Below are 27373 nucleotides of genomic sequence, written 5' to 3' on the forward strand. Positions count from 1 at the left end.
TACTTACGTAAAGAGTGTGGTGTAGGATCCCCCTGCTGGGTCTCTACAGTGGTGTCTACAATGACGTACTGCCTAATTTGTTTACTTACGTAAACAGTGTGGTGTAGGATCCCCCTGCTGGGTCTCTACAGTGGTGTCTACCATGACCTACTGCCTAATTTGTTTACTTACGTAAAGAGTGTGGTGTAGGATCCCCCTGCTGGGTCTCTACAGTGGTGAATACCATGACGTACTGCCCTGCACAAAGCATCAATTACATGATTCTTGAGGCTTGCTATATTGCACATTGGAGGACTGGTATCAAACAGTCCTTGCTGACTTCCACTAATGAAGAGAAACAATGAAACAAAAGATTAAAAACTTTGCCCGCTTCCCTAAATTAAACAATTTCTTCAAATAGTCCATGTTATAAAATTGTTATCCCTAAGATTGTCAACAAAAAGGAGTAAGGTACAAACACAATGTACATGAAAACATAAAATGTAAATTTTTAACAAAAGGTACATGACAACATTCTGTAGAAACAAAAAAAAGAACTAAAATTTCTCTCCTTCCTAACCTAACATATGATATTTGCAAAGACTTTCCTTTGATTATGAATGATAATTAGCAAAAAAAGTTTCCTCTGTATCATATCTACAATATCATTCTACTGATAATCTACCTTTCTTCGGGTGATTTGAGTTCTGGACGGATGGATACATTCTGAGTGTTACTGAGAGCTCTCTTGAGGGTTTGCTGACCGCCCTCCCCATCTTCATCATCCGTCTTGAACTCAAAACCAAGAGGAAGGATAAACTCATCTTGTGTCATTAATCTGAAAACAAATGAAACAGTTTAAGACATGTATAATGGGAAGGAATAATTAAACTTCATTACATGCTTAGATATTACTACCTTACATATTACTAACAGAATGTAAAACCATACTGTCTGCAGTCTTAAAGCTACCAAACTTTGTAAGGCTTCATTTACATGGACACTACCAATTATCATATAACTTTGGAAAGGTCTCACTAATTTTGGAAACCCTACATTGGAAAATTGTCAGAAAATAGGCTGCAGAAAACTTTTTATGTTTACAGGATGAGAAGGAAATACTTTTCTAGACCTACACTATGATGGAATAAAAAGTAGGTTAAAGAACAACATACCGTATGTTTGCATGAGTTTCAAGGTATATTGCTATCAATAAATCGTGAAAGCCCTCCCTCAGAGAACCAGCCAAATCTGCAAGCCAAAATAAAAAAAAGAAATGTTATAACTGAATGAATGCAACATTAATACTTTGCTTGTTGTCTTTCTCTGACGTCGATGAAAGCCATTTTTTTCCTTCATCAAATCTTCCTTCAAATCTGGTAAGTTTACAGGGAAGAGTGATAATTCCTTGTAGATTCCTATTTGCTGTTAAGAGAGGCAAGTTGTTCATACTAGTTATGGACTACCTAAAAGGAAAGTCATGGCCCTAAAATGTACCTTTCAAAACAACCCTTCAAAAATGCATCAATTTCTTCTACTCTTTGAATGCATGCATGGTACTGGCAGTAGGCTATCACACATGAAATCTACAAAATTTGATTCTCTAAAGATAAAAATTGTGTCCTGCAAAAATCCCCATATCAAAATAAAACAGTTTAAAGCATTCCAAAAAGTCAATAACAGCTTTCCTTACAGGGACACTCAAGGCAATAGAATAATTGATCTTCATTAACCAGGTCACTAACAGCTCTTCCAACACGATGGTTACCACGGTAACAGACAGCACAGTAAAGTTTCAAGGTGTGAGTATGGTACCTACAGAATCAGGAAAGACATTGAAAACGTAACTTAAGAAAACTGTGATCTCCTCAATATTAGTAATAAATTTATAGTAATCTTTGATCACAAACTGAGTATGACTAGAATTAAAGGTTGCTATAGGTTACCTTGGTTATAGAAAGACATAGGTAAAAGGTTAATGGATCCATGACCTAGCCACTATTACAAACCCTGCATAATCTGACAAGCAGTAGTTACACTTAATGTAAGTTTATGCACTGAATCTGTGGAGGAGTCCAACATTTTCTATTGCTTTCATCTTTTTGTTTGTCTTAAGATGTGTATAGTTTGATTTGACCATTTTGCTTTATGCATGTTTGGGTATGACTTTTCGTTATTTAATTTTGCATATTCCTCTCAACTTATTGTTATTACAATCCTGTTTATTGTTCAGTTGGTTGGCATGGTTTCTGCTTGGTTTTGTTCATTCTGACTTGTTCTTCAAGCTATGAATATTTCCCTGCTCATCTATGTATTCAAAATCGAGTTGATACAGTCACTATTGGGCTGGAGGCCATATTGTAAGTTTATCCGAATCACCCGGTTTCTCTTTCAAACAAGAGAGCAATTCACTGAGTTGAACATCTCATGGGAAGCCCCATTCAAGAACAATTAATTATGGGCTACATAATAGCATGTTTCAAATTCTGACCTTCAAACATGGACTTTGCCATGAACAAAACAGTTTATGGCCCATTTTTTAGTTATGACCTCAGTTGCAATTTCAACTATGTATTTTGATAATTTTTAACTTTTCAATGTTTGTCCTTGTTTAGAGAGGAAAATTATGAACTTCCAACCACCCTCAGTCACACTGCCACCATCAGTGACTGAAGGTGGTAAAACAATAGATGGCAGCAAGACATATGATGTAAGCTATTACGTCCATTACTTACTTCAAAAGCGCTTCACTTTCGATAAGTTCTAAGATGTCCATGCAACTGTTTTCTTCTGGAATACGGACACCAAGCCAAGGAACTACAAAGATAGAAAAATATCTCCTGTAATAAATATTTTTCACAATCTACAGAAAGAGGATTTAAATTTGATAAACACCATATCTTCAATGATACAAAGCAGTATAAACCAACAGGAATATCAAAGTGCACATGGCATTGTCATAATGATGTCATAATTATGATGTCATACCTTCATTCCATATGTCCCTTGCATCTATATATATAGTACATTGAATGATTTGAGTAGACAGTGTCTCCTGCATAATATGTAATATGGGGTATTTGTTAATCATCCTTACAGTCCATGAAACAGACTACACTTTCTTTCATCGCTCACCTGTCTCACTGGTTGCTACCTGCCAACCAGAGCTTTCAGAGATATGTTCTGTTTCTACCTCCAGATTTCTATCTGGTACCCTGGACCAGCTGTACATCTGGATTGATTGCACTTCAACTCTTGAGGGACATTGTGGGGTGGAATTCTGAGCATCACCTTGGAACCACGCAGCAGACAATGGAAGACAATTCTACAAAAGACAAGGGTGTCCGTATAGGCTGATGAACTCTGTCTTCATGGATTGAATGATCAGGAGTAGACATGGAATACGCAAAACATTTTAAGGCTTTCAAAAAGACCAAAATAAAGTCAGAAAAAGCATGGTCAGGATGCTACTGAGACAGAATCAAAACAGATCTAGAATCAAAAGATAGGACAGCAGCTACATTGTTATTTGCTACAATAGTTTGAATAATATTTTAGTGGTGGTATCAATTTAAAAATTTGCATTACCATTTATTTTCTTGTTTTAAAATTCAAGAGTGATATTCCACTTATTCGGTTGCTTAATTGAAAATATTCAGGTAAAGTGGTCTTACTAGTTCATAATTGGCTATCATTCTTGTAGACTTTTGTTCATTTAATCCTGTTTCTTTCTTGGTGCATCTAATTAGGCTTGAAGGGTACATTAATTTGCTATTTTGTACCTGACAGGCACATTGGCACCACTGTTGACTTTATCAGGTGATAGGGAAATATTTTCTGTGGGTACCAAGTAACATTCTGACATCTAGGATCAAGTGGGAGTAGAAGAAGAATTTGAAATTGTCATATTGGTTTGTGGAATCTAGAGAGATGCAATATGTTGGTTCATAACATTCTAAAATTAAAGATGATGTTATCATACCTTTTCTCTTCCAAGCTCAAACTGTACCATTTCCATACAAGTTGGTTGCAGGAAGACAGCAGGAAACAACTTGGAACGTGGCTCAACCTGTGAATTGACAAGAGATCAAGTACTTAATGAGTGTAGTACCATAACATTAAGAAACAACTGAATCATTCCATTGTATATCAAATCATACTAAGGTGATGTTATTCTGTATTATTATGGAGACACCTATACTGCTACAGGGTAAGGCAACATATTGCTACAAGAAACAATTAATTTGAATGTGACAAGAGCCATCTCTACGTCTCTAATTTAAAGTTATAGCTCACAGTATGAAGAGCTATAGCTAATGAAGTATTAAGATAATCTTACCTTGTGCTTGACACTGATTTCCTTGCTATTGATATAGTATGAAAGTTCTCCATTACTGACATCCATGACACACCCAACAACAATACCACCAGTGTGTCTACGGCCTCCAGGACTGGTCAGCACCTCAAGGTGATCTCCAACTCGGATGACAAAACTATCATGCCTTTTGAAGCTTTAGAGGTAAAAACACAAATTTGTCACATTGCAGCAGCTTTTTTAATTTAGTCAGAAGTTTTACCAAACCTACTGAGTAATACTCAAAATAAGATTCTAATTGATTAAATTAAGACACTCTCCAAACTGTTTTCTCTTTTCACACCAATTGAAGGTTCAAGAGAAGGTAACAAAAGAGCTTGATTCAAACCTGAACATTTGCCGTCCAGACACATTCAATGTAGCATAAAGCACTGATAAAAGTAACATGAACTGTGAAAATGTAGACCTTTTACAGACTTCACTATTTAAAATTAAACTGACTAGTCAACCAAACTGAACTCCATATGTGATTCTAGCATAAGAAATGATCAAAAACATTTTTCATGACCAACTCAAAGAAGCTGCTTTAACTTGAATGTTTAAAACAAATTCAACTTGTATTAATCATTCATAATGTCAGATTTGGAATGCATTATCAGTATAATAATAACGGTCTGAAATGATCATACAGTATTGTAAATAATCAAGAAGAATAAAATTCATGTTTTTTTGAATCCAGAACAGTTATTTCTTCCTACATGAAGGTTCATATGTCGCATAGCACACCTTCCTCAAGTCTGTAAGAATCAAGTCCTTCATGTACAATTTTTCCTTTGAAATGAATTTCCACTCAAGTACATTTTCTTATCGAAGATATGTTTTACACAGCACAAAATATCAAAGTTCTTCATTGTAGATCACTGACTATGCTGGCTGCATACAACCACAACAGAAGCCAGAGTTATATGTATTTCAGGTTATGTAACTGGTAAAACTATTTGCTTGATGACCCATCCTAACATAATACATTCGAGTTGCCACCCACATTGGATTTAAGTAAATTCTTTCCAGTCCTAATGAAGTCTAAACTGGAAAGGGAGTTGCATGAGGTTCTTACACTACATCATAAATCATAGTGGAAATATTAATAGGACTGAAAATGCATCTCTTTATAACATGTCCCGTGACCAATTTTCATTATTACTGCTTATACAGTTTGCTTAATGCATCACTCTATAACATGTCCAATCACCAGTTGTCGTTATTATTGCTTTAACAGTTTGCTTACTTTTCTTGGTCAGCTGCTGGCTCTCCTAGGACATGTATCTTCACCTCCCTGGTCTGACTGTCGTTAAATCTATGACTCTGCTGATGGAAACCGGGAGTCACCCATCCAACGTAAACTTCCTGAGATTCCTGACCGGGAAAAATTCTGATGGAAAATGAATATTTAGTACTGGCCAAAATATCCACTGAGTCCTGCTCACTGACATCTGACATAATGTCCATTGACTTATAGACATCAAAGCTATTGCCATTCGTGTCTACCCGGGAAATCTTGGGAATGTCACTACTCTCAACAGAGCTTTCTGTGGCCACCATCAGCTTTGGATGATGCCGTAATAAGGTGCCAGGCGGAGATGTTTCTGTACTTCTTGATATCGGTTTCTTGACTTCATTACCTGGACTTCTCCTTCCATTCATCTCAACATACCTTGTTGACCCGTCATCCTTTAACACAGTGCCGGCATCCATACTAGTGCTTTTAAGTGTGAAGAAACGATTTCGCTTGGATTTTGCAGGTGTTGGGGCCGGTTCTCTGGGTAGATCTTTCACCACCATTTCCGTCGGTGTTTCTGAAGGGATAGATCTGGCAACAGGAAATTTCCGGCCGAGAGGTAGCTTACGTTTATCTTTCTCCAACGAATTTCCTTTCAATCTGCCACCATCGCTATCATAATCTGTTATAATGGTGGCAGTCTCGGAATCCAATGTATCTGATTCCATTCTCTTGTGCTCTGCAAGGATAGAATGAGTTCACAACATTTTTAAACCACAAAAGAAACACATTCCAACACTCCACCTAAGCTTGACCAGTCAGCTAGCATAGCATGGCAGTTATTGCAACCATATGCCCAACACTACAAGCCTCTAAACTTTGATTATGGATTAGTACTATTCACCATTCTACGATATAATCTATTAAAATTATCATAAACATGGTTGCTATTGTTCATGGCCACTACATGATACTCTTATCACTGGTTACTTATGTTTTCTTGTTGCCAATGGTATAACCTGAGCATATCCCTAATGTGAAGTGAATTATCAGACCACCATATGCTTTTGGGTCAATTCTCTGCCCCTTAGTCCCTACATGAAGAGAGGATAACATTTAGGCAACTCATTTTGATGTTCTTGACAAGTATACAGATCTAACAGATCCAAACATAGGTTGTGACATTAATGCAAAAAACAATGATTACATTTTGATTGGCATGAGAAATGTCACAAGCTCATCCAAACTGTTTTATGCACTTTGAAGAAAAGCTCAGAGAAGAACTGAATTAACTTGATAGACATAAATACCAGACACCCTTGGCATGCCTCCTCCTTAGAGCCAGGAAATGTGGGTGGTGCATTTTTTAATTATCTGCAATAAATATGCGTGCTTTAGTTTTGTGAACATTTGTTAGGGTATTTGCTAAGATGAATAAACTTCCAGATTCCGCATTGTGGTTTGCTTCAAATGATTCAAGATCCTTATATTAATATATGTCACTGAAGGTTTTGGAATGCTTCTAACAAAGTAATAAGGAGAATTTTTATTCTACCAATAATCACAACATCAGAACTCTGCAATCAGGTGAGAAATAAAAGCAGAAGAAGGAAAAATATGAATGAAATTACTTAATAGAAGTTTCCTTCGGATAGCTGCCTTGTTAGGAGACGACGAAGATAGATTATCGTGATAGAAGTCGCTCTCAGAGTCACTGCCATGCACAGAACTGTTGTAACCATTAAGAATCACTGCAGACAAACCATGCACCAAAAAAATAGAAAGAATGTGAAAAAAACAAAAGGAAACTCCCAAAAGATTGTCAGAGAAGAAAAAGATTAAAAGCTATCTTGCATGCACGTCACTGTGACTTGTCACCTCTAGAGTAGTGAAACAGGAAAGGTAAGATAACTTCATTGTGTTTGTAACTGTAAGGTAAACTGTGGTGACATGGGATAGTTAACTTTTCCACATGTTTAAACATATGTGTACATACTTAGCTAAAATCTGACAACCATTTAGCGTGGCACTCATTCAATGCAGCTTTTTGCAGTCGTTTTTTGGTAAAACAAAATTTGTAATTTTTATTGTAAAATACCATAGCAATGCTGTTCATTAACAAATCTTGTAAAGATTCATAGCAAATAATGAAGATAATTGGAAACTTTCCAAAAAAATAAAAAAAAAACATTTGAAAATTATGTAAAATGCTAGAAGGGTTTCTTTAACAGTTTGGTCAATTTGCTATCATATTTCAAGAGGCTCTTGGGTAATAATTATATCATACTTTTAAACATTGAGGGCAAATATACTTATAGCGAAGTTGATTCATGTGTTTTTTTTCCAACAGTGCAATATGATACCATTTTCCCTTTCCCTTGAGACAATGTCACAGTTCAATAGCATGGAGATGATTTGAAGCAGCTCATAGAAACTAAACAAATTACATATTTAATACCAGACTATGGGAGAGAGTAACAATTAAGTTGGAGCAACCCAGCAAATAAACCTACAAGACAATCAGTTTCAGCTGAGGGCTTCCAATAAGATATGCACAACGAGTAACAACTAATCAGCTTCACAATAGTTACATCAGCTACTTGTTCAAATTGGAAATATGATACATTGTAAAATAACAAGATTTTACAAATAACTGGGGAGGACACTTTAAACAAAGAAACCGTCAAATTGTCACATGAACGCCTTCAGAGGCAATTAGTGATTAGTCCGCAGAAAATTATAAAATATAAGTTTTAGCAAAAAAAAATTGTCCTTGGCTAACACAGGACTTGTAATTTGATCTAATACATGATTTCAATGCAACATCTTAACTGTAAAGGTTAGAAAACACCAATACAGAAGAAATTGGAAAGAAACCCATTTCACATCAAGCAGGATTTGAAACCATTGAAAGAAATTTAACATAACACACTTCATACTCTTAACATATCACAGCATGTGGAAGGGGTCTACAAAAAACCATAAGAGGTGTCCAAAAACAATCATAAAGGGGTCTAAACCATAGAAGGAAAACAACCATAAAAGTTTTACGTAAATCAAATATTTTGAGAAATCAAAATGGCTTACTCTTCACAAGTCAATTGCAACTGTATGTTAATTTTTTTAGTTGTGCATTAAAGGATGTAATGATAAAAGATGTTATTGTCAACAGAAAAACCCAAAAGAAAGTCTACATCCCCAGCAGCAGTGTTTAACAGATCTATTACCAAGCAATGAAGCTACTTTACATTTGATTATATGAAGGTTGTTTGACTGATGAATGAAATATATCATGCATCCTACCTTTCCTGGGAGCATCCACTGAATTGGTTTCCAGGTAGTCAAAGCTGTTATTACCTTGTTGACGTTTCCAGATATTCCTCTTGTTATTGGCCGGAGAGAGAGTTGGCACTTGGATGGAGAGAGCTAGTTCACCACTGTAATGCACACAAAATGTGCAGAAGTCACCATGCAACATAAATTTAGGAATAGATTGCTATTATAAGGACTCAAATAGTGATACATTTAAAATGTACAAAACTCTACAGAGATAACAAAACTGCATTATTGTAAATATAACTAATAAACTACACAGTAAATGTATTGCACTGTATCACATTCTTAAATGGCAGTTAATATAGTTTTCAATGGCATCATCTACAAATACTTTTGTAAGCACATAACTGCAAATAAGAATTCAATTAATCTAAAGTTTAATTGCTTTGTCAAATATTTTGTGATTCTGCCTAATTGGATGTAATACCATGTTCTACCATCAGCTTTAAGAATAAAATTAGGCAGAAGAGAATCGTAATGGTTCCATAAACACCTGGAAACCTGGTTCACCTTACCTAGTTGGATAATCCTGGCATTCCACTGGCATGCTCAGTCGCAAAAACTCATACGGTAGATTCTCCATCGCGTTGAACTTTTTATGTGAAATCCTGAGACAAGGTGGTCCTTCCACACTGTTTGCAGAGAAAGAACACACATGTAAGGAATCATGTAGAATCAGGTGATACAAACTGAATTCATTTATTAAAGTTCAAAGTTAATAAACACTTACTGCATTTCATAACAAGGTATACCATTCATGTAGAATCTAAGCAAGGTATGTTAGAAATGACTTCAACATACTGACTACTAAATATATAATTAACTAAAAAATTTTGGATGAAGTGATAAATCATGTTATCGGCCTATGTAACATGTTTTGTTTCTAGTCACAATGTTAAGGACTGAGATCGGTACTATTAGAGATGTAGATGTCCTTGAACAGATCAATTTCATTGATGGTTTCCACTTTTGATACATTGATTACAACAACAGAACATAGAGTGTATGAATATACAACCCAGATGAGTTGTTAATATATCTTTACCCAGCAGGTATCCGTGTGACTTCAAGATCTGGATGTTCCTCATCGACCGTTTTAAAACATGGTTGGCTCTTGCTATACCACAGTGGCATAGATTTCTTCATGTTACTGGAAAAATACCACAGATGGAACATATCTAAGTTACTTTAACTGAAAGCCACTGATCAAAAGTATCAAAACTGAAGTAAACATCTTTTACATACATGTTAAAGTAGCTAAGCACTCCTTTCTTGTTAGTGGATTCAAGCTTACAGGAAGTGATCACCACTGATTTATGGTTCAAGGTGGTCACTTCAGTTTTCAAATACTAATGCTACTTCAACATGCTCATTCAGTCTTCCTTGATTTGAAAATTGGAAAATACTTAAAAGGAAAAGGAATGATCTTAGAGAGGGAGGGAGGGAGGGAGGGAGGGAGGGAGGGAGGGAGGGAGGGAGGGAGGGAGGGAGGGAGGGAGGGAGGGAGGGAGGGAGGGAGGGAGGGAGGGAGGGAGGGAGGGAGGGAGGGAGGGAGGGAGGGAGGGAGGGAGGGAGGGAGGGAGGGAGGGAGGGAGGGAGGGAGGGAGGGAGGGAGGGAGGGAGGGAGGGAGGGAGGGAGGGAGGGAGGGAGGGAGGGAGGGAGGGAGGGAGGGAGGGAGGGAGGGAGGGAGGGAGGGAGGGAGGGAGGGAGGGAGGGAGGGAGGGAGGGAGGGAGGGAGGGAGGGAGGGAGGGAGGGAGGGAGGGAGGGAGGGAGGGAGGGAGGGAGGGAGGGAGGGAGGGAGGGAGGGAGGGAGGGAGGGAGGGAGGGAGGGAGGGAGGGAGGGAGGGAGGGAGGGAGGGAGGGAGGGAGGGAGGGATAGTTAAAAGAATCTAAGTGGAACTGTCATACCCAAATATCATATGGAGTCACAAGATGAGAATGGTAACTATGGTGATCCCTCCCCTTAAGGTCATCAGGATACATAATATCAACACCAGAAATTAAACTGATAGCACTTAATCTTAGGCTAATGCTGATCACATTATCTAGAAGTGTATTAAATATATTAAAAATATTTTTTAAATATCTAACCTCAAATAAATACTTACACACAAAATGGCTCATAGCCTTCTTGAAGACCACATATGGTAAAGTATTTCAGGGCATAAACATCCTATGAAAAATAAAAAAAAATCATACCATATATGTTACGCATGCAATGTACAAGAGAAACCCTAATGTGAGTGATGTCACAACAGGCATAACTTTTACAACTGTATTGTAAGTGTGTATTATCTTCTTGAAAGTCAAAGGAACATGTCTCCATCAATATTATGTTCTTTCATATACACTGTTATCAATAATGATGAGTGGACAATCGTGTCCTTTCAAGCAGATTGTAACATAATGCCTGTTTACCATAAAAGAGAACCAAATAAATGGTTAGCTACTTACGTAGCTTATTACTTTAATGTAACAACAGATACTTATAACTTCATGTACAGTACATCTGCTCTTCTTGTTGTCAATGTCAAAATATCCATTCTTAGCTAAGCACTGCAACTATTCCATTAACCTAGGTACATCCTTATCTGACAATAAACCTCAGGGCTATAGTTTGTCAGTTCTCACTAGAACCCCAATCCTGAACCCATGCTTAAGAAAAATATATATATAACACAATTCAATTTGCATTCATATTTGATCGCCTGCTCTGGATCCGACTGCCCATGGGGAGTCACTGAACAGGAAGATTAATATGTTATCCATTAGGTGGCACAAACGCTTCATGTGAATATTGTTGTGCAAATAGATGTATATGTCCCCTGTGTATTCAAAATTCCATACAATCTGCATTGCATAAAAGGTACATATACTATTCTCAGTACTGATGTAATGATCAAGGTAAATGTTCTGACCATGCTGTGTGTTATCTGTTGTTGAAACAGGTACAATTTATTCATCAGCAGTATTTAAAATGACAGTTTACAATGAATCTATCAGAGTCTCCCTTTATTTGACACATTTATCAAACTCGATGCAGTTAAGTTCAAAATTCTTCAAAATTGCAAAATATATGTTGAAAAAGCACAGAGAAACCGCATGAAGGATAAATAGTAAAACCCATAGGCAGACCATTCAACATAAAGAGTATATGATTTCAGGAACACTTTGCAGCTACAGATGCTTGATATGGTTAATTGCAGGACACAGTTTGCCTGTATTTATCTCAGGTCACCATGTATTCCAGAGCATACAGACTCAGTGTTGTGATGTCTAGCACCAAATCTGATCTCCTATGATGGGTTCATCAAGATCTCAGGGCCAGATCAAATCCTGACCTGATCCTCTGTTCTCTTTTGCAATATCCAAAAAGCTACAGGTGAATTTCATACACATCAAAGAACTTCTCACTTGAGTGGAAATTTTAAGAATTTTATTTGGAACTTCACTATGGTGTTGGTTTAAGTAATGAAAAGCACCCAAGCATGATTGGCAGTGGGTAGTTTTTTTTTTTTTATCAATCATACCTGACCAAAATAGAGATGAGCTTCTTCCCCTGCAGCAAGCATGAAGACCGGAACAAGACCTATGATAAGAAAAATGGTTCATTTCTGCAGATTCCAAAGTAAGTCTCACTTACAACATCCCAAACTACATACTTTCTTGCCATGTAATCTCCTTATATTCCAAGATACTTTACATCTGTAATACACAAGTATATTAATAAGTCTTAGTCTCTACTGTTAGGCACTCTCTGTCTCTGAATGGTGTCAAACTCTTCATTCATTTCAAACATATCCCAGCTAGGCCTGATCAAACTAACCAATAAGGTATTTTAAATGTTTACCTTCTTTATAGTTGCTTTCAGCATTGTCTTCTTCCTGTATAACATTGTAGTGATTTTAAGTCTTAATGACTCTGTAAACTGATGAATATTTATAAATTAAACTTACCATCACCAATTTCAACATCTCTGAAAGCAACTTCTGTACCAGCTTGGCAGGTTAGATACTCTCCATTCAGAGTAAAACCTAAGTAAATTAAAGAAAAGGACAAATATCATCAAATTGTTTTGATCACAAAAGCTGATGAAAAAGCTTGAAAGAAGCAAGGAGTTACTCTCCAGCCAGACTCTCTGCCACAGATCATGCAGGTTGATCAGTTATAAGAAACAGTACTTTATAAACCAGTAGATTTCACAAACTGATCAGCCAGTTTGTCCAAGACAACAAAACATCGTATTTATGAAATAGTTACGTTTGACTTACTGATCGTTCTCTCATCAGCATTCAACATACAGCCAATGACATCACCTTCTTGCCACACCTTCCCAAAGCTTTCTGATCCCTGAAACCATTTACGAGCCTAGCACAAAAGGGAGAAACATATTGAAAGTTATGAAAAAAAGGCTTCACAGAACTGTCACAATCTTGACAGAGATCATGTCCAGTCCAACATGTCATATACATGTTACTAGCTTTCATTAACAATGGAGTAGACAATGGACTTACTCCTCTAATGAAACAAAACAGTCATAGATCTGAATTCATTTGTACTTCATTAGCAACATCATGAAGGGGTGTTTCAAAGAGGCATTTCTAAGACCATCATTTTGATACACAGCTCAACGGTACCTTTCATTGCTGAATATTAGGCTGGAGGTTTATATAATTATAGGTATAGCTGTGGGCTGGCATTAGCAACACTCCTAGATGGATGGAAAACAACATTAAATATCGGTTAAAATTATCTACTAATACCACGGGAATGATCTTAACAAACTGCTTGGCTACTACACAGACTGCTTAGATAATTCCACAATGGTGAGTGTGTCTTTAAATCACTCACTATAGAATTTCCATTACCTTTGGTTTATCAAACAATACATTTAATGATGTATGACAGTGAGCTAGTATCAAATTATTTCTCTTTAATTCATACTTACCACAAATCCATCAAATACATATGACTGACCATCTGTTCCCAGCTGAGATCCAGCTCCCAAGGATGGATTGCCCCAACCAACCCTGACAATGCCCTGACTCTTCACTTCAAGCTCATAGTACCTATGGAGCAAATAAATGACAAACCAAAAAATTTCTTCTAACATATTTGGTGATTAACATATAATAACACTGAATGAAATATTCATTTCACCAACAATTATCAAGTTGTTAAGAATACAAATGTCATTTACTCTCAGTAAATGTTGCAATGAGTGGTGAGTGCAGTAGGACACCATTGAATATTAAACATCTCAATAGATTCTGCAAAGTCTCATCATAGATACTTCAATCAAACCATTACTTCATATATATCTCCTCTCTCCTTCTGTTCCTTAACATTCAAATGGTAAATATACAGTTCTAAGTATACTTTACAGACTACTCAGAATAATTGTATAAATTAAGTTAGTGTGAATGGTTAAGACTTACCACTTTCCTTGTGTAACAGCATATGTTTTCTGTGCTCTGAATATTCTTGTCCTTCTTCCCTTGTCTGACATTTCTCTGGACAGCCCTGTACACAACCAAGCAATCAAATAGCCCTGCTAGTACTGTAACTTTCTTCAGTATCAATAACAAACATATACCTAGCTCTGCACACAACGTCTATCTTCACTCCAGAAATATTAATTCTAGCAGTACCTATTAACTTGGGTAATTCATCAAAGTTAAGACGAACGATGTTTTCAATGCAACCTCACAAATTCTTTAAAATACCTTCATTTTATCAGAAAAATTTATTATATATTCAAAAAATAAATATAAAAAAACAGCCAGCCATTTCTTTACACCTCTCCTCGACACAGGGCTAGATTTGGTTGTGCAAATGCAAGCTCACTCCCTGATATTTGTGAACAATGAACACAGGTATTCTACATTTGCATAAACGGGGATATTTCAGTGCAATCACTTAAAAGTTCATCTCAGTTCTGATGTAATTTGTCTCATGGCATAAATGTCTTTTGATTTTAGTTGTAACAATTATTCACTCTTCTTATTGTCATAATACTTGACTGATCTCCAGTTCATTATCCTCTCCATTCTTCCAATCTTGTCAAGACAATATAATTTGCTACACAAATTGCGTACCTCTAAAGGTTCCTTCCTGCTGCTCTGAGGGTGGAGGTTCAAGGGTGTAGCCAAAGCCAAGAATGGTCCTAACTGTCTCACTAGCTGTGTCTCGATTCAACTTCTTTGCACCATCGTCTAGTTGACTGTAAGGGATTAACTGTGGATTCCTTCTGTATGTGCCATCCTTGAAAATAAGAGATCAGAGGAAACTATAGTCAAATGTGTGTCAATTTGTGTTGATTGGCAGAAAAAATATATATATATGATTTTCAGAAAGTACCATATGTACCTTATGGTTATCAAACATTCCAAATCACATAACCTCATTGTATTAATGTAAGCAATACCTCTTTTTAAGTCCTATTTAAATTGCCATTTGGAATCACATGTACCTATTGTAAATTTATAAGAGCAAAGTTTCAACACCTATCCTGCCACTACAAACAAAGATATCCCCGTCATTATGTGATGTAGGCTCATCTATTGTTTATTCAATAAAATCAGTAACAGTATGACCCCAGCTCCTCTGGGCTGTCGAGACCAATATGCAATATGCCGGCCTCCTCATTAACTCCGAGGTTCAGCATAGTGCTTAGTAGTGTTAAGTAGTGGAGGATGTGAACATTAGGCTTGTGAGCATACAACGTTCACACGGCACGGAGATTTGGCAATGGTCCTGAATCTTCTTTACTAATATCAATACCAAACATTGAATCTCACAAATATATCATGAAACAACAATGTAATCAAGACAACCAGGCTCTAGCCAATTTGATACATTTGTAACATTTTGACAGGGACAAAAAAAATGAGATTCTGAAGAGAAAGTAGATGATTCACCTCTGCAAGACCATAGGTCCATCCTTGTTCCATTCGGTCTCTAGCCCAGACATTGTGAGCATTCTCAGCCAGCTGTTCAACCAGTCTGGTCATCTTGGGGGTCACACTCACAGTTGAAAGGTTATAAGGAGCTGGCTTGTAACCATTTGACATGAGGTAACTGCATAGAAATACATAGAGCGATTTCTAATTATTTCAGCATTCTCTACAAGTAATTCAAGTGTCTTTTATTCTAAATATTCTCACTCATTTTTCATCCCATGTGATCTCCATTTTCAAACATTTGGTCATCAACAATTTAGTCACAAGTTGGATGATCTAAGAAAAATGCAGATAGTCAAAGTTTTAACTTTTCACATCTTTTTTCATTATTTTGGAGAAGGTAAGTGTTCACAGGGACCTAAGAGAGATCTTAAAAAGAGAGTGACATCCAAACGTTGAGAAGAAGATATTTAACTACAGAGATTTAATATCGAACTAACTTCATTGGCAGCCTTAGTCTTTTCAAGGTGGTCTTAGAAGCTTCTTCATCAATGCTGATGTGGTATCCAAGGGCAATCAAGGTTCTGAAAAGACCAAATACATTACAGATATTAAAACCTTTAGGAAGACGAAGTCAACTTCAGTAGCATTATGATGACTCTCAGACAGGTCTTTACAGGAATGGCCACAATGTCCTACTGCTACAACAGTATATAGCTTATTTCCCATCACTCAATACTCATGTACAATTAAATCTTGTGTTTCTAATAGGCATTTGTGATACATCTTCCTACCCCATTTTTAAGTTGTATGAATAGAAAATATTGTGTCAATGCTTCACTCCCCATGATATATTTAACTGACATGAATGTTTCTCTGACTACATTATGTGGAAATCAAACCAAGCAGACAACTATAAGCTATAAACTGCTTTCTGATATTAAATGGGCAAAAAAACATTTTTTTATAATAAAAATACAAAGTTCTGGAAGCAGCAAATTAATTAACAATTACCAAATGTATCAAATCTTAAAAAATGTGAAATATTGTCAATGGAAAAAAGGAAGAAAGGAGAGCAATTGTAAACATCTGGCAAGCATACCGCAGTGTTTCATAGGCCATGGTGATATCAAAATTCTTCTCTTGCTCTGACAGGTTGGCAAAAAAAGTGAGACAAGGATGTACTTTCTTGCCGTCATCTCTTACCTATGAGAAGAGTGTGGAATATTAGCACAGAAGAACAGAAGTAGCTAAGACATCATAAGATAGAATAATATGAATGTTCTTGTATATGTGGTTAATGGAAACTTAATAGTTCACATTGTATAACAGTTAGCTACACTTACATTCATAGTCTTAAAGGTTGACTTTTAATTCCGAATTTCAGTCTTAATGTATCTATAATCCTCCAGGAAAATAAAAAATATTAAGTGCTAGTAATGTTTCAATAGCTATTCCAGTTTTCAAGATATTCACCTTTAAGATATACTAAATCTGTGGACTGCTCCTTTAATACTAAATAAGCGGCGACATCAGCTTGTCAATGCAGACCTAAATGTTAATGTTGTTTCAAAAATGCTAATATTTAAGCAAAACGGTGTCTTCAACTTTCGTAGGAAGAACTGAGCACATTTAACACCATTTCCCCTTGACAACTTTTAATGCAATGTTAACATGCCATCTGATGCCACAAAAAGCAATATGTTTTCCTGTTGAGTTCTGGGTTGCATCTGAGGAACTGACTTAACAGTCTGTGTGTTAGACTATGTAGTCCAGCCACTTTAATTGATGAACCACAGTTGCTTAAATAGTCAATCAAACATTTAAAAGTAATACACCACCTTGGCTGTGTTTAACCATCCTAAATGTCCTAATTAATATTGGGCCTAAAGTCATCCTGGAATGCTTGAGTTAATGACATTTGATGTTTACAGACGAGAGTGAAATATTCATACCGGTCCCCATGTCCAACCAGCTTCAATTTTGTTCATACACCACAATTCATGGATATTTTCTGCAAGTTTATCCCTCAGCATCTCAATGTATCCTGGTAGAATAACCTAGAACAAGAAAGGTAATTGGCAATTCATAACAATTCAAATAATGAACCAATAACCTGAACTTCCAGTTTAAATGCTGTGATGGAAAGTAGCATTGTTATGAACGCAGGATTCTGCATCTGGGACGCAATCTATTTGCCACGGATGCACATCCTTCAAATTGCTTGCTCCCTGCAGAGGCAATCTCTTTTGGGGGAAAAAACCCCAAGTACACACACTCACAACAAGGCCTATGCAAAGCATGACAAACATCTTGAACAAATATCTTTCTTTCTTTTTTTTTAAAAACACAACTTCTCAGAAGAACCAAAATTTCTTCAAATCTTTTGTACAGATGATTGAATTTGTATGAAAACAAATCATAACAATCAACCGCAAAGAACAGAGTTAACAACACTCCCATTACAGAGGTTTTCATGCTGAAAATAGTTAATGATGAGTTTCCATACTTCCTGTGATTTGCTTGGCTAATGGTCTCTTACCATTGTCTGCAAACAGTCTGCATTTATTGTGAACACATTTGCATCATTGTTTGATCACACAATGTTATGAGTCGAGACAATTTATCAATTGTGTGGGAAGCTAACATCTCTGATACTTAAAAGGATTCTTCATCTCACAGTATGTTTGTTCTCTCCCCAAAGGAAAATGTGCATTCACACCACAGTAATTTGTTCATCGCAAACGTGCATACATTTTCATGGTCCCTTTGGCCACATGCTTCAGTTAAATTAATTGTACTTAATATACTTCATACTTTGTCAAAAGTAGCCATTGGGGCTTTGGAGTTTTTAGTCAACGTTGATTGGGTAATAGTTAATGGTAACTTACGACAGGGGCTCATTAACATTGTGAGCAAGCATTAGGCCTTTTAGGGGCGTGTTCTTGTGTCGTTTAGATCTACACGTAATATCTTCTACATCATATAAGCACCTCAATTAAGTCAGTTAAAAGTGCAATAATTTTTATTCATGCATTTTCTCTCTTTTACATTACATTGGTTTCCGACATTCACAGCATATTCATAGCCCATAACATTTTCATAGACATCATGTAAGGGAGTTGTATAGTCCCCATACAGACACTCCTGCTTCAGAATTGGACAGTAAATTTGTTGTTGTAACCTATTTACAGCTTTCATCATTTGATTTTTTTTGTGCATATTATAGACCTATCAGTAAAGGCTTCCATTGCGCACAAGCCAATGTTTTGTCAGGGGTCATTATAACTAAGTATTGTTTGTTCCTGTACAGGTATTTCAAAGTGCATGTTTTCATGGAGGACTGTAGGGATGCAAGTTTTTCTGAGTGGACGCAAACATTATTTCAGACGTTGCGTCCTGCGGACACAACTTTTAAGTTCCTGGGAAAGGAAACGATTAATAGCAAGAGTACCCTTGCAAGCAAATAGTGGAACGAGTAATATCCTCACACGATTTGGATGCACGCAGTCACCAATAAAAGCATGCATTCATTTCAGAATCCATATGGAGCCTGCATTTTGAACATGGGAGTGGAAATGTAAATAGACATATTTTTCACTCCGTAGGTGGAGTGTGCAATTTGGACTTAAAAAAATTAAATAACAGGTTGAAGCATGCAACTTGGCTTTAGAAAGAATAACTAACAGGTTGAAGCTTGCAATTTAGAATTTTTCCATGAATTTAAGATAAATACAAATACAGAAGCTTATAATGTGTTGGAACATGCTAATTTAAGGTTGGGCTTTGTGCAATTAAAAACACCATTTTGACATCAGTGTAAAAAACTGCAAAATGATTGTAGGGGCGACTGGGACAAACCCTCACCCACACACCCGAAAAAATGTTGGTCCAAAAAAATTTTGGTCACAAAAATATTGGGGTCTGAAAACTTGTTTTCTTGGTACAAACGATTTTTGGATAAAAAAATCATCCCAAATTATTTCTGTTTGTCGGAACATAGAGACGCCGGAACATAGAGATGTCGGAACATAGAGACGTTGGAACATAGAGATGTAACCCTAATCAGAGCTCAGAATGATGTTGAATTAAATACTACTAAATATAAACTAAATCACCATGGAAGTATGCACAAATAAACTTGTCAAAAGGAATTAGAAGTCTCAGTTTAGGTAGACTTTTACTCACACTTCAGAATTCAGAAATGCTTCATGATTTACTCAATGACCATTACACAAAGAAACACTTGTGACAACGTTTTAGTTTGGAATACATAGAAATGTGATGAGTGATGAGTGAAGAGAATTCTCTAGCAAGATGAGAACACATGAGATTTATGAAGTAAAACAGACATCATGGTATTGCAGACTCAAAAGTGAAATGTGAGGAAAAAAAAATCTAAAAACAGTAACAGCTTGAACAAACCTCTGAAGTATCCACTGGGGCTGGCACAAAGGTGCTATGATGAGTCACTTCTGTGGGTCCATAAACAATACCGCCCTCTAGATCACCAAAGTAGAGGCAGGGCTCTATCCTCAACTGTTCCTTGGGCATCAGGCACTCACTGACAGCAGCAAAGCCCTTAGGAGGGGTAAACTTAAACCGTCCTTGGCTACCTCCTAGTATGAAACGTGCACTGTTGATGATGAAAGCAAATAGAACTTCAACAGAATGTGATGTCTGCTCAACATAACGTAACTATATATCTAATGAATGAACTGTATTCAAAAGCATATTTGATGTTAAGTATATCTACAAATGTTGCTAATAGTCTGTATAACATTCAATATTCAACTACTCTAAGTGTTTACAACCCTAAATTTCTTGCCCTCCAGGAGTCTGTAGATAATGCTTGCCACATAAATCAACAAACATGGAAATATCTTACCAAACCTTGGCCGAGAGACTGATAACAGGAAAGAGAAGCCCATCCTGATTGAACTCCTCAAAAACAGCTTTGACTGGGTTCCCATTGACATGGTACATAATCCTGGGTAGTGTCAGATCAAGACACACTCCTACAATATCTCCCTTTGAGAGTAAACGGTTACCAGCCCAGGGAGCTGGCTTTGTTACACCACCTAGCAAAGGAAACATAGTCAATGAAAAGTTGACTACAAAGTATGCGAGGTGGATACCTATTTTGAAAGTTACAAACAAGAATGATAAACTGGGCAGGGAGCAGTGGTTGTTTTCTTTTCAGAAGAAACAGTGCATACCATTTGACTTGTAGATTGGTAGTGCATTAGTTCATAGAGTACTGATAAGTTAGACATTCCTAAAACATAATATATAATCATATGAAGTTAGGTAGACAGGTGATCATGACTCCCAATGTTACTGGCATTCACTCCTATAGAAAGTAATAAAGCAATTGATCGGCAGTTTCACAGTTGAAACAATTGTAAAGTATTACAATCCAGACTGAAAACAGTAATATACCTTGTGTTGGTGATCCTTGGTGAGGATCTCAGACTATAACAGGGTATTAACTTACAACTGCTTGTTATCAAATGTCTATATTTCACATATCAATCTTATTGATGATCCTATGCACTATAATGCTTGCTTAGGACTAAATGGAAAATATGGTTTATCTTATGTTACAAACTGGTGGCAAATTGTAACAACATGCTATAGAAAACAATTCATGTTATCTTAAACAAAAGCCATAAACAGTACATTATTCTTTATAAATCATGATACTACAAACCTGTCCACAAGTTCATCCCATCAAATCCAAAGGAGAAGTGATCATCACCAACACCGCTGCTTCCCCATCCTTCTCCACCCCTGGGGTAAGGACGGAAGCCTAAACTGTTTGCCCAACCCGTCCTGAAGTGTGTCTGCCTGTTGCTCACATTTTCCACATTGTCCACTGCAACTTCAAAGTACCACTTCTTGTACACTGCACTGCCTTGCTCCAAACATATGAATACATTTGGACGCATGCTGTATGAGAAGAGCATGAGGATAATCATAATGCTGGAATCTTCTGCTTATGAAATTTACAAAAGAAAACTCAAACCTTATAGAGCTTCCGATGAATTTGATTGGTAAAACCTCATTTCCTTCCTATGGACCCTTTCAGCTTTCTCACATTAGTCAGAAGTAATAATCATTCAGTAAATACTGAAACAGCAGAATAGCACTGAACCCACCTTTTAACCTCATCGATTAGTTCTGTCTGTAGAAGCAGATCTCTGGTAGGCAGCAGGTGATCACATATGAGGTTCTGATTGGATCTTACTGCAATCCCATTACCAATACATAGGGAGCACAGCACATCAAGGACCTACAAACAAAATCAAGAAATCAACATATCCTTTTAGCATGAACAGCAGTAAATAAGATATGAATATAACATGTAAAAGATAGAGAGCCTGACGTTTCGATCCTAGCAGGATCTTCTTCAGGGGCTAACTGAAACAAAAACATTATACTTCAAGGTGCTTCCTAAGGGTAGCAGGCAAAGACCAAGACATTTGCTGCCACAGAGCAACCCTTGAACGCAAAATATAAATCTCAATTTGCTAAAATAATATCACAACAAAATGTTTAACCTAGGCCTAAAACACTTTGATGATGTCAAGATTGCACATTTATTTTAACAGGTTTCTCAAGATTCATTGTCATTGAACTTATATTCAGAAGAAATGGGACGAGGATGCCAAAGTACTCATGTAGACCTTGTTCATAAGTTGCAGCTAATCTGATGATTGCTGTTATATGAAAGTTTGCATTTTTTATCATATTTAATACTTCAAATTACAAAATTATTTGTAACACAAAAACCTGAAAGCAGATACCAACGTTTGTCTTGATTGAGACAGATTAAATATGAAATTTGCATATGATCTATCTGCATGTACTATGTCTGATGTCTTATGAGTAATGTACCCCCTGTATTACTTGCCAGCTACTCTTCCAGCTATATTAGGCCTAGTCCTTATCAGGCAATAACAAGACTTTCCAGTATCTTTTGCCTCAGTCATTAGCAATGGTATATTGTTTACTTTGCATGCAATAGAGGTTCATTAAGCATCTGGATCATTGTGAATATGGCTATGTGTCAGCTATAAACAGTTATCTTTTCAGTCACATTTCAGTGTACCATTAATGTACTTGTGTTAAGAAGGCTGAACACAGCAGAAGTTAAAAGGCTTTAAGCATGAACAGGCGCTTCTGTATTGGCAGATAAAATCATAAATGCTAATGAACAAGGCTACCTGAAAAACACCTTGCGAGCTCTTGTGAATGCATGCCACTCATACTGGTCTATGAGATTCTAGTGTGGATCAACTTTGTTCACAACATCATGTACAAACATGTGGGCTTTTGCCCTTTATAGTTTTACCTTGGGGTCTCTTCCATGCTTCTCTAATTGGGATATCATGGATTTAATGTGTCTTTCCTTAATGATATTCAAGGCCTCTGGACTCCTGATAAGCACACACTGGAGCACATCTAATACACCTGCAAAAGAAAAACAAGCAAAGAATCAACAACTGTACATCTGTAAAAGAAACCATACCTAAATGGGATAGCGTATGTTGCATACAAAATTATCTCATCAGTGAAATGGATTTCAAGCCACAGTATAGCAAGAAGCCTTTCTGTAAACATTCAAGGCTTCTTGTAAAGCTTCAAGAGACAGCAAAGAAACTTCCAATGCTCACATTACTACTAAAGAAATGAAGCATAACCCATCACATAAATCACTTGGGCTGCTTACACAATGTAGCTGTTAAAATGATTACTCAGTAAAATGAAATGAAATCGTAATCAATCTCAGAGATAACATGTTCATGTCTTCCAATATTATTTCATGAAATACTTAAAACTGTTTTTTTCGTTTAAGGATTCGAAGATAAATGAAAGTGTTTTATTACCTGTTGATGCTTGTTGACTCTCCAGCCGCTGAATTAACCAATCCAGTCTTGTAGCTTGGGCAAACAACGCACAGTTATTGTGGTTGTTACGAATCATGCTCGCTGAAAGTGTGAAACAAACAGGGGTTCAATTAATTCTGTAACATTTAAAGGTATGAGGTGTACGAGTGAGAGAGCAATTTATATTACATTTACACTTCAATTATGCACTTCTCATACATTTGAAAAGATATTAGTCTCAACATTAACTATAAAATTGTACTGCTTGCAAAACTAAGAACAGATTTGTAAACTTTTCCTTTCATTATGATAATTTTCCATCTCTGCCAATTATCAGGACACATTTAATGGATTGTAACCATGGCAATATGTTAACATGGTTTGTAACAAAAATATACTAAGTATATACAATCAGTAGGCAGTATTCTTGAAAGAAATTCCCCAAGTATGTCATGTTTCTTTTACTGTGAAATGTGACATGAATACGATATACTTACCTATTAATTCATAAAGTTTGTTCAGAATGTTCTCCCAAACTTCAGCTGCCTCTTCTCCAGCCACTGCACCAAAATCTCTACTGTTGTTGTAGACACATAGCTTGTCTATTGTGTCTAAAACAAGCTTCACCATACCCTGCAGAGGTCAAGAAATGTTATTAGTTTCACTGTAAAAGAGACAGTTACGACACATTTGTAGCTTTGAAAGTTCTCCTGTACAGACACAAGATGCTTGAGCTTGGGCAACACCAAAAGTTCAGAAAGCACAAAACCACCCATGTTGTTTTAGGAAGACCAACGACATCCTTTATGACGATATAATAATAAGAATGTGAAGCATACTTATAACTAAACACTTAAACAAGGATTAAACATATCAAAGACAATCACATACCTCCTCCTTGAACAAGTCTTGTCTGTTTCTGAGAGCTTTTGCCATCTTCTGTTGTTCCTCGTGATCTACCAATGAACAGAGTACATTACAGAACAAAACCCTTCTGCATCTAGCACAACATGCATGTTACAGGCAGACTGATGTAACAACACCAATCCAAATTACCGATTTATCCCAATAATACACATATCTCATTGTTTTTAACAAACCTAATTCTAATCTTATTAGGCTTTAAATAACAGTGAAAGTTCTTACCATAAGTGAAGTTGTAGGTACATTGTTCAGTCATTAAGATCCGATGGCGCCCTCATTAGACCACTTAAGCATTAATCAGCCTGAGTCAAATGCAATCGGCAAACAGGCCTTTAGCCCTTTACATAACAGTTTCATATATACTTAGTACATAAGTTTTATGGTCCTATTAGATCTCCAGAATTTCTTTGAATATCATGAAACACTGTGATTTCTTTATCTGAGGCCAGACACAACACAAGATTACCTCAAAATAAAAAGCTTAACAACCGCAATCTAATTCCATACTACGTCTGTGCTAATAATATTATACTTCCAGCTATGGTAACATCAAGCCTAATGTTAACAGCTAAAGTCACATCTCTACTAGCTCTTCTTCAGTGCATTGTGGTTAAAAGAGATGATGTTCCACTAAACACATGATGTATCATCAATTTGGTAAGGTACTATGAACTAGGTCTATATTTCAACCTGTCTGTAAAGTTCAAGCCCAAGTGAGATAAGTTATGGTTATGCTCAAACCTACAGTCTATGAGGCCAGCTTTTCTATTGTTTATATTTGGGGAAAGAAAATGTAGATTAACTAATTATTGGTCTTATTTGTCCTTCGTTGTAAATCAGGATTGTATGATATATGCATTTCTGACATGATCATCTAAGTTAAACAATATTCTCATAGCTTGGTTGATCTTCATCAATGGAGTTCAAATTGTGTTTATACTACAAATTGGCAATGACTAGGTGTTTGATGACATCATACGTGAGGTGCAGTTTGCACTTAATGTTTGACTATGGCAGAACACACTCTCTCTGATAATAATTCTGATCCTTTGGAACAGCCAGCAATGAAAGAAATTCATTTTAAAAACGTGACAATAGTAGAAAGAGAAAATTAATAAGCACCACACAACTTTGGAAGCTAGAATTTTCTCCTCCTTTGATATTTGAATGGGAAATGCAGAGAAGCAATGTAAGAATTCTGTAACAGTTCTTGGTATCAAGCACTACAGGTATTATTCAATCACCATATTACTACAAATGAGAGAATCCTGATGTACTAACCAATCCATATCCACTTAAATCAACACCAGATGAAAAGATCAACAAATGATGTCACAAATTGTACTTTCTCTGATAATACTGACCACTTTCTTCCTCAGCTTCCAAAAAGTACTCTATCAGATCTTCCAAGCAGTTTTCAACCGAATCCAAGGCAAAATTATCCCAAAGTTTTCTCTTACTTTCATCTCTCTCTTGCAAAGAATCCAAAGCACTGAAGATCAAACAACGTGTATCAAAAAAGTTTGTAATGTTAAAGTAAACAGGACATAAATCTTAAACATACTCTTTGTTCCCTAAATAAATGATTTACTTTTGGTATTGGTATTAAAGATATCAAAACTCCTTACCATCCCAACGCTCCTTAATTCACCATCTGTATTTCCCACTCCTAGTTCGCTTTACACTTAATGCTACAGTTCTGTATTAGCTTTGTATATTTCCTTGGTGATTTGCTGTTGCTTTTTTCTTGTGCTCCAACTTTTGCTTTTGCCTAAAGTGTTTACTTTCATTTGCTTTCCCTCCCAACCCCACCTTCTACCCACCTTCTACCCACCTTCTACCCACCCTCTCCTCTATCATCCATTTCCATTCATCTTCCTTCTGTTAACTTTCCATTTTCATCTCCAGCTACTGTAGATCTTTCATTGCTTAGTCTCTACTGACAATCACCACTCTCCTTCATACAACTCAATGAACAATGTTACCTTATGTGACAGATTCTGTTCACCTTACAATGTTCCAATCGGAACTTCTGATTGTGCAATATACATCCTAACTCTGTCAGTGTGCCTCTGATAAGACTACTGCTTCACTAGTTCATATCCTATTCTAGCTAAAATTTCTTTGCCCTTTCCAAAATTTGTTTACAGTTTCTCAGTCAGGTGTTCCATTGTTTACTTTTAAGAATTGATTAAGACATCCATGCATGAAATGTCAAACATTGATTACTCTAACATACCTGATGAAATGAAGGAACAATGATGTACTTTTTCTGATAATGCCAGCAGATTTAGCTTCCTCTCCCCTTGCCCTAGCAACAGAGAACCCATCATCCATGTGTCCTTCTGGATGCATCATGGCCTGTAAACATCATTAAATTGTAATGTATGAACTACAGGGATATGACACACTAATAAATACGATATCACTTGCCAACACAGCCAATATTTCACTAAACTAGACGTCATAAATACCTTAAAATAGTATTACGATGTTGATTAAACTTTTACCTTGTCACAAAATCTCAGAATTACATTTGTACATGACTATGACACCTCTAGCAAGTGTTGATGAGGATTTAGTACTTATCACTGTGTCTTTAAGTCAAGGTATAACAAGCCCTGGTTTGAAGCATGTTACATCACTTTAATAGGAACAGTAGTCTTTTTATGGCCGCTGTTTATCCATGAGTGAATACTAGATCAATGACTACAGGAAAACCCTAATCTAAAACATGCTTGAAA

General features: G+C 36.5%; 1 protein-coding gene across 10 annotated transcripts in view; it reads right to left on the reverse strand.

Moving 5' to 3' along the window:
• Positions 1-27373, reverse strand: part of LOC139970675 (ryanodine receptor 2-like) — a 161278-nt gene that overhangs the window by 71891 nt on the left and 62014 nt on the right. For 9 of the 10 annotated variants that reach the window (XM_071976568.1, XM_071976566.1, XM_071976571.1 and 6 more), the window contains exons 15-48: positions 26869-26990; positions 25994-26121; positions 24597-24661; positions 24203-24338; positions 23706-23807; positions 23171-23289; positions 21975-22108; positions 21527-21765; positions 20702-20894; positions 20239-20449; positions 17769-17873; positions 16916-17019; positions 16314-16397; positions 15832-15991; positions 15010-15175; positions 14350-14434; positions 13860-13980; positions 13183-13279; positions 12868-12945; positions 12442-12500; positions 11020-11084; positions 9955-10059; positions 9425-9541; positions 8877-9010; positions 7205-7324; positions 5583-6312; positions 4319-4490; positions 3962-4048; positions 3115-3304; positions 2715-2796; positions 1673-1794; positions 1155-1230; positions 665-817; positions 172-324 (exon numbers count right to left, since the gene is read on the reverse strand). In XM_071976568.1, coding sequence (XP_071832669.1) covers positions 172-324; positions 665-817; positions 1155-1230; positions 1673-1794; positions 2715-2796; positions 3115-3304; positions 3962-4048; positions 4319-4490; positions 5583-6312; positions 7205-7324; positions 8877-9010; positions 9425-9541; positions 9955-10059; positions 11020-11084; positions 12442-12500; positions 12868-12945; positions 13183-13279; positions 13860-13980; positions 14350-14434; positions 15010-15175; positions 15832-15991; positions 16314-16397; positions 16916-17019; positions 17769-17873; positions 20239-20449; positions 20702-20894; positions 21527-21765; positions 21975-22108; positions 23171-23289; positions 23706-23807; positions 24203-24338; positions 24597-24661; positions 25994-26121; positions 26869-26990 — 4814 coding nt within the window. The remainder of the gene's footprint in view (positions 1-171; positions 325-664; positions 818-1154; positions 1231-1672; positions 1795-2714; positions 2797-3114; positions 3305-3961; positions 4049-4318; positions 4491-5582; positions 6313-7204; positions 7325-8876; positions 9011-9424; positions 9542-9954; positions 10060-11019; positions 11085-12441; positions 12501-12867; positions 12946-13182; positions 13280-13859; positions 13981-14349; positions 14435-15009; positions 15176-15831; positions 15992-16313; positions 16398-16915; positions 17020-17768; positions 17874-20238; positions 20450-20701; positions 20895-21526; positions 21766-21974; positions 22109-23170; positions 23290-23705; positions 23808-24202; positions 24339-24596; positions 24662-25993; positions 26122-26868; positions 26991-27373) is intronic. The other variant, XM_071976569.1, reaches the window with a different exon arrangement.

Source organism: Apostichopus japonicus, chromosome 8 (assembly GCF_037975245.1).
Source record: "Apostichopus japonicus isolate 1M-3 chromosome 8, ASM3797524v1, whole genome shotgun sequence".
Taxonomy (NCBI): Eukaryota; Metazoa; Echinodermata; class Holothuroidea; order Aspidochirotida; family Stichopodidae; genus Apostichopus; species Apostichopus japonicus.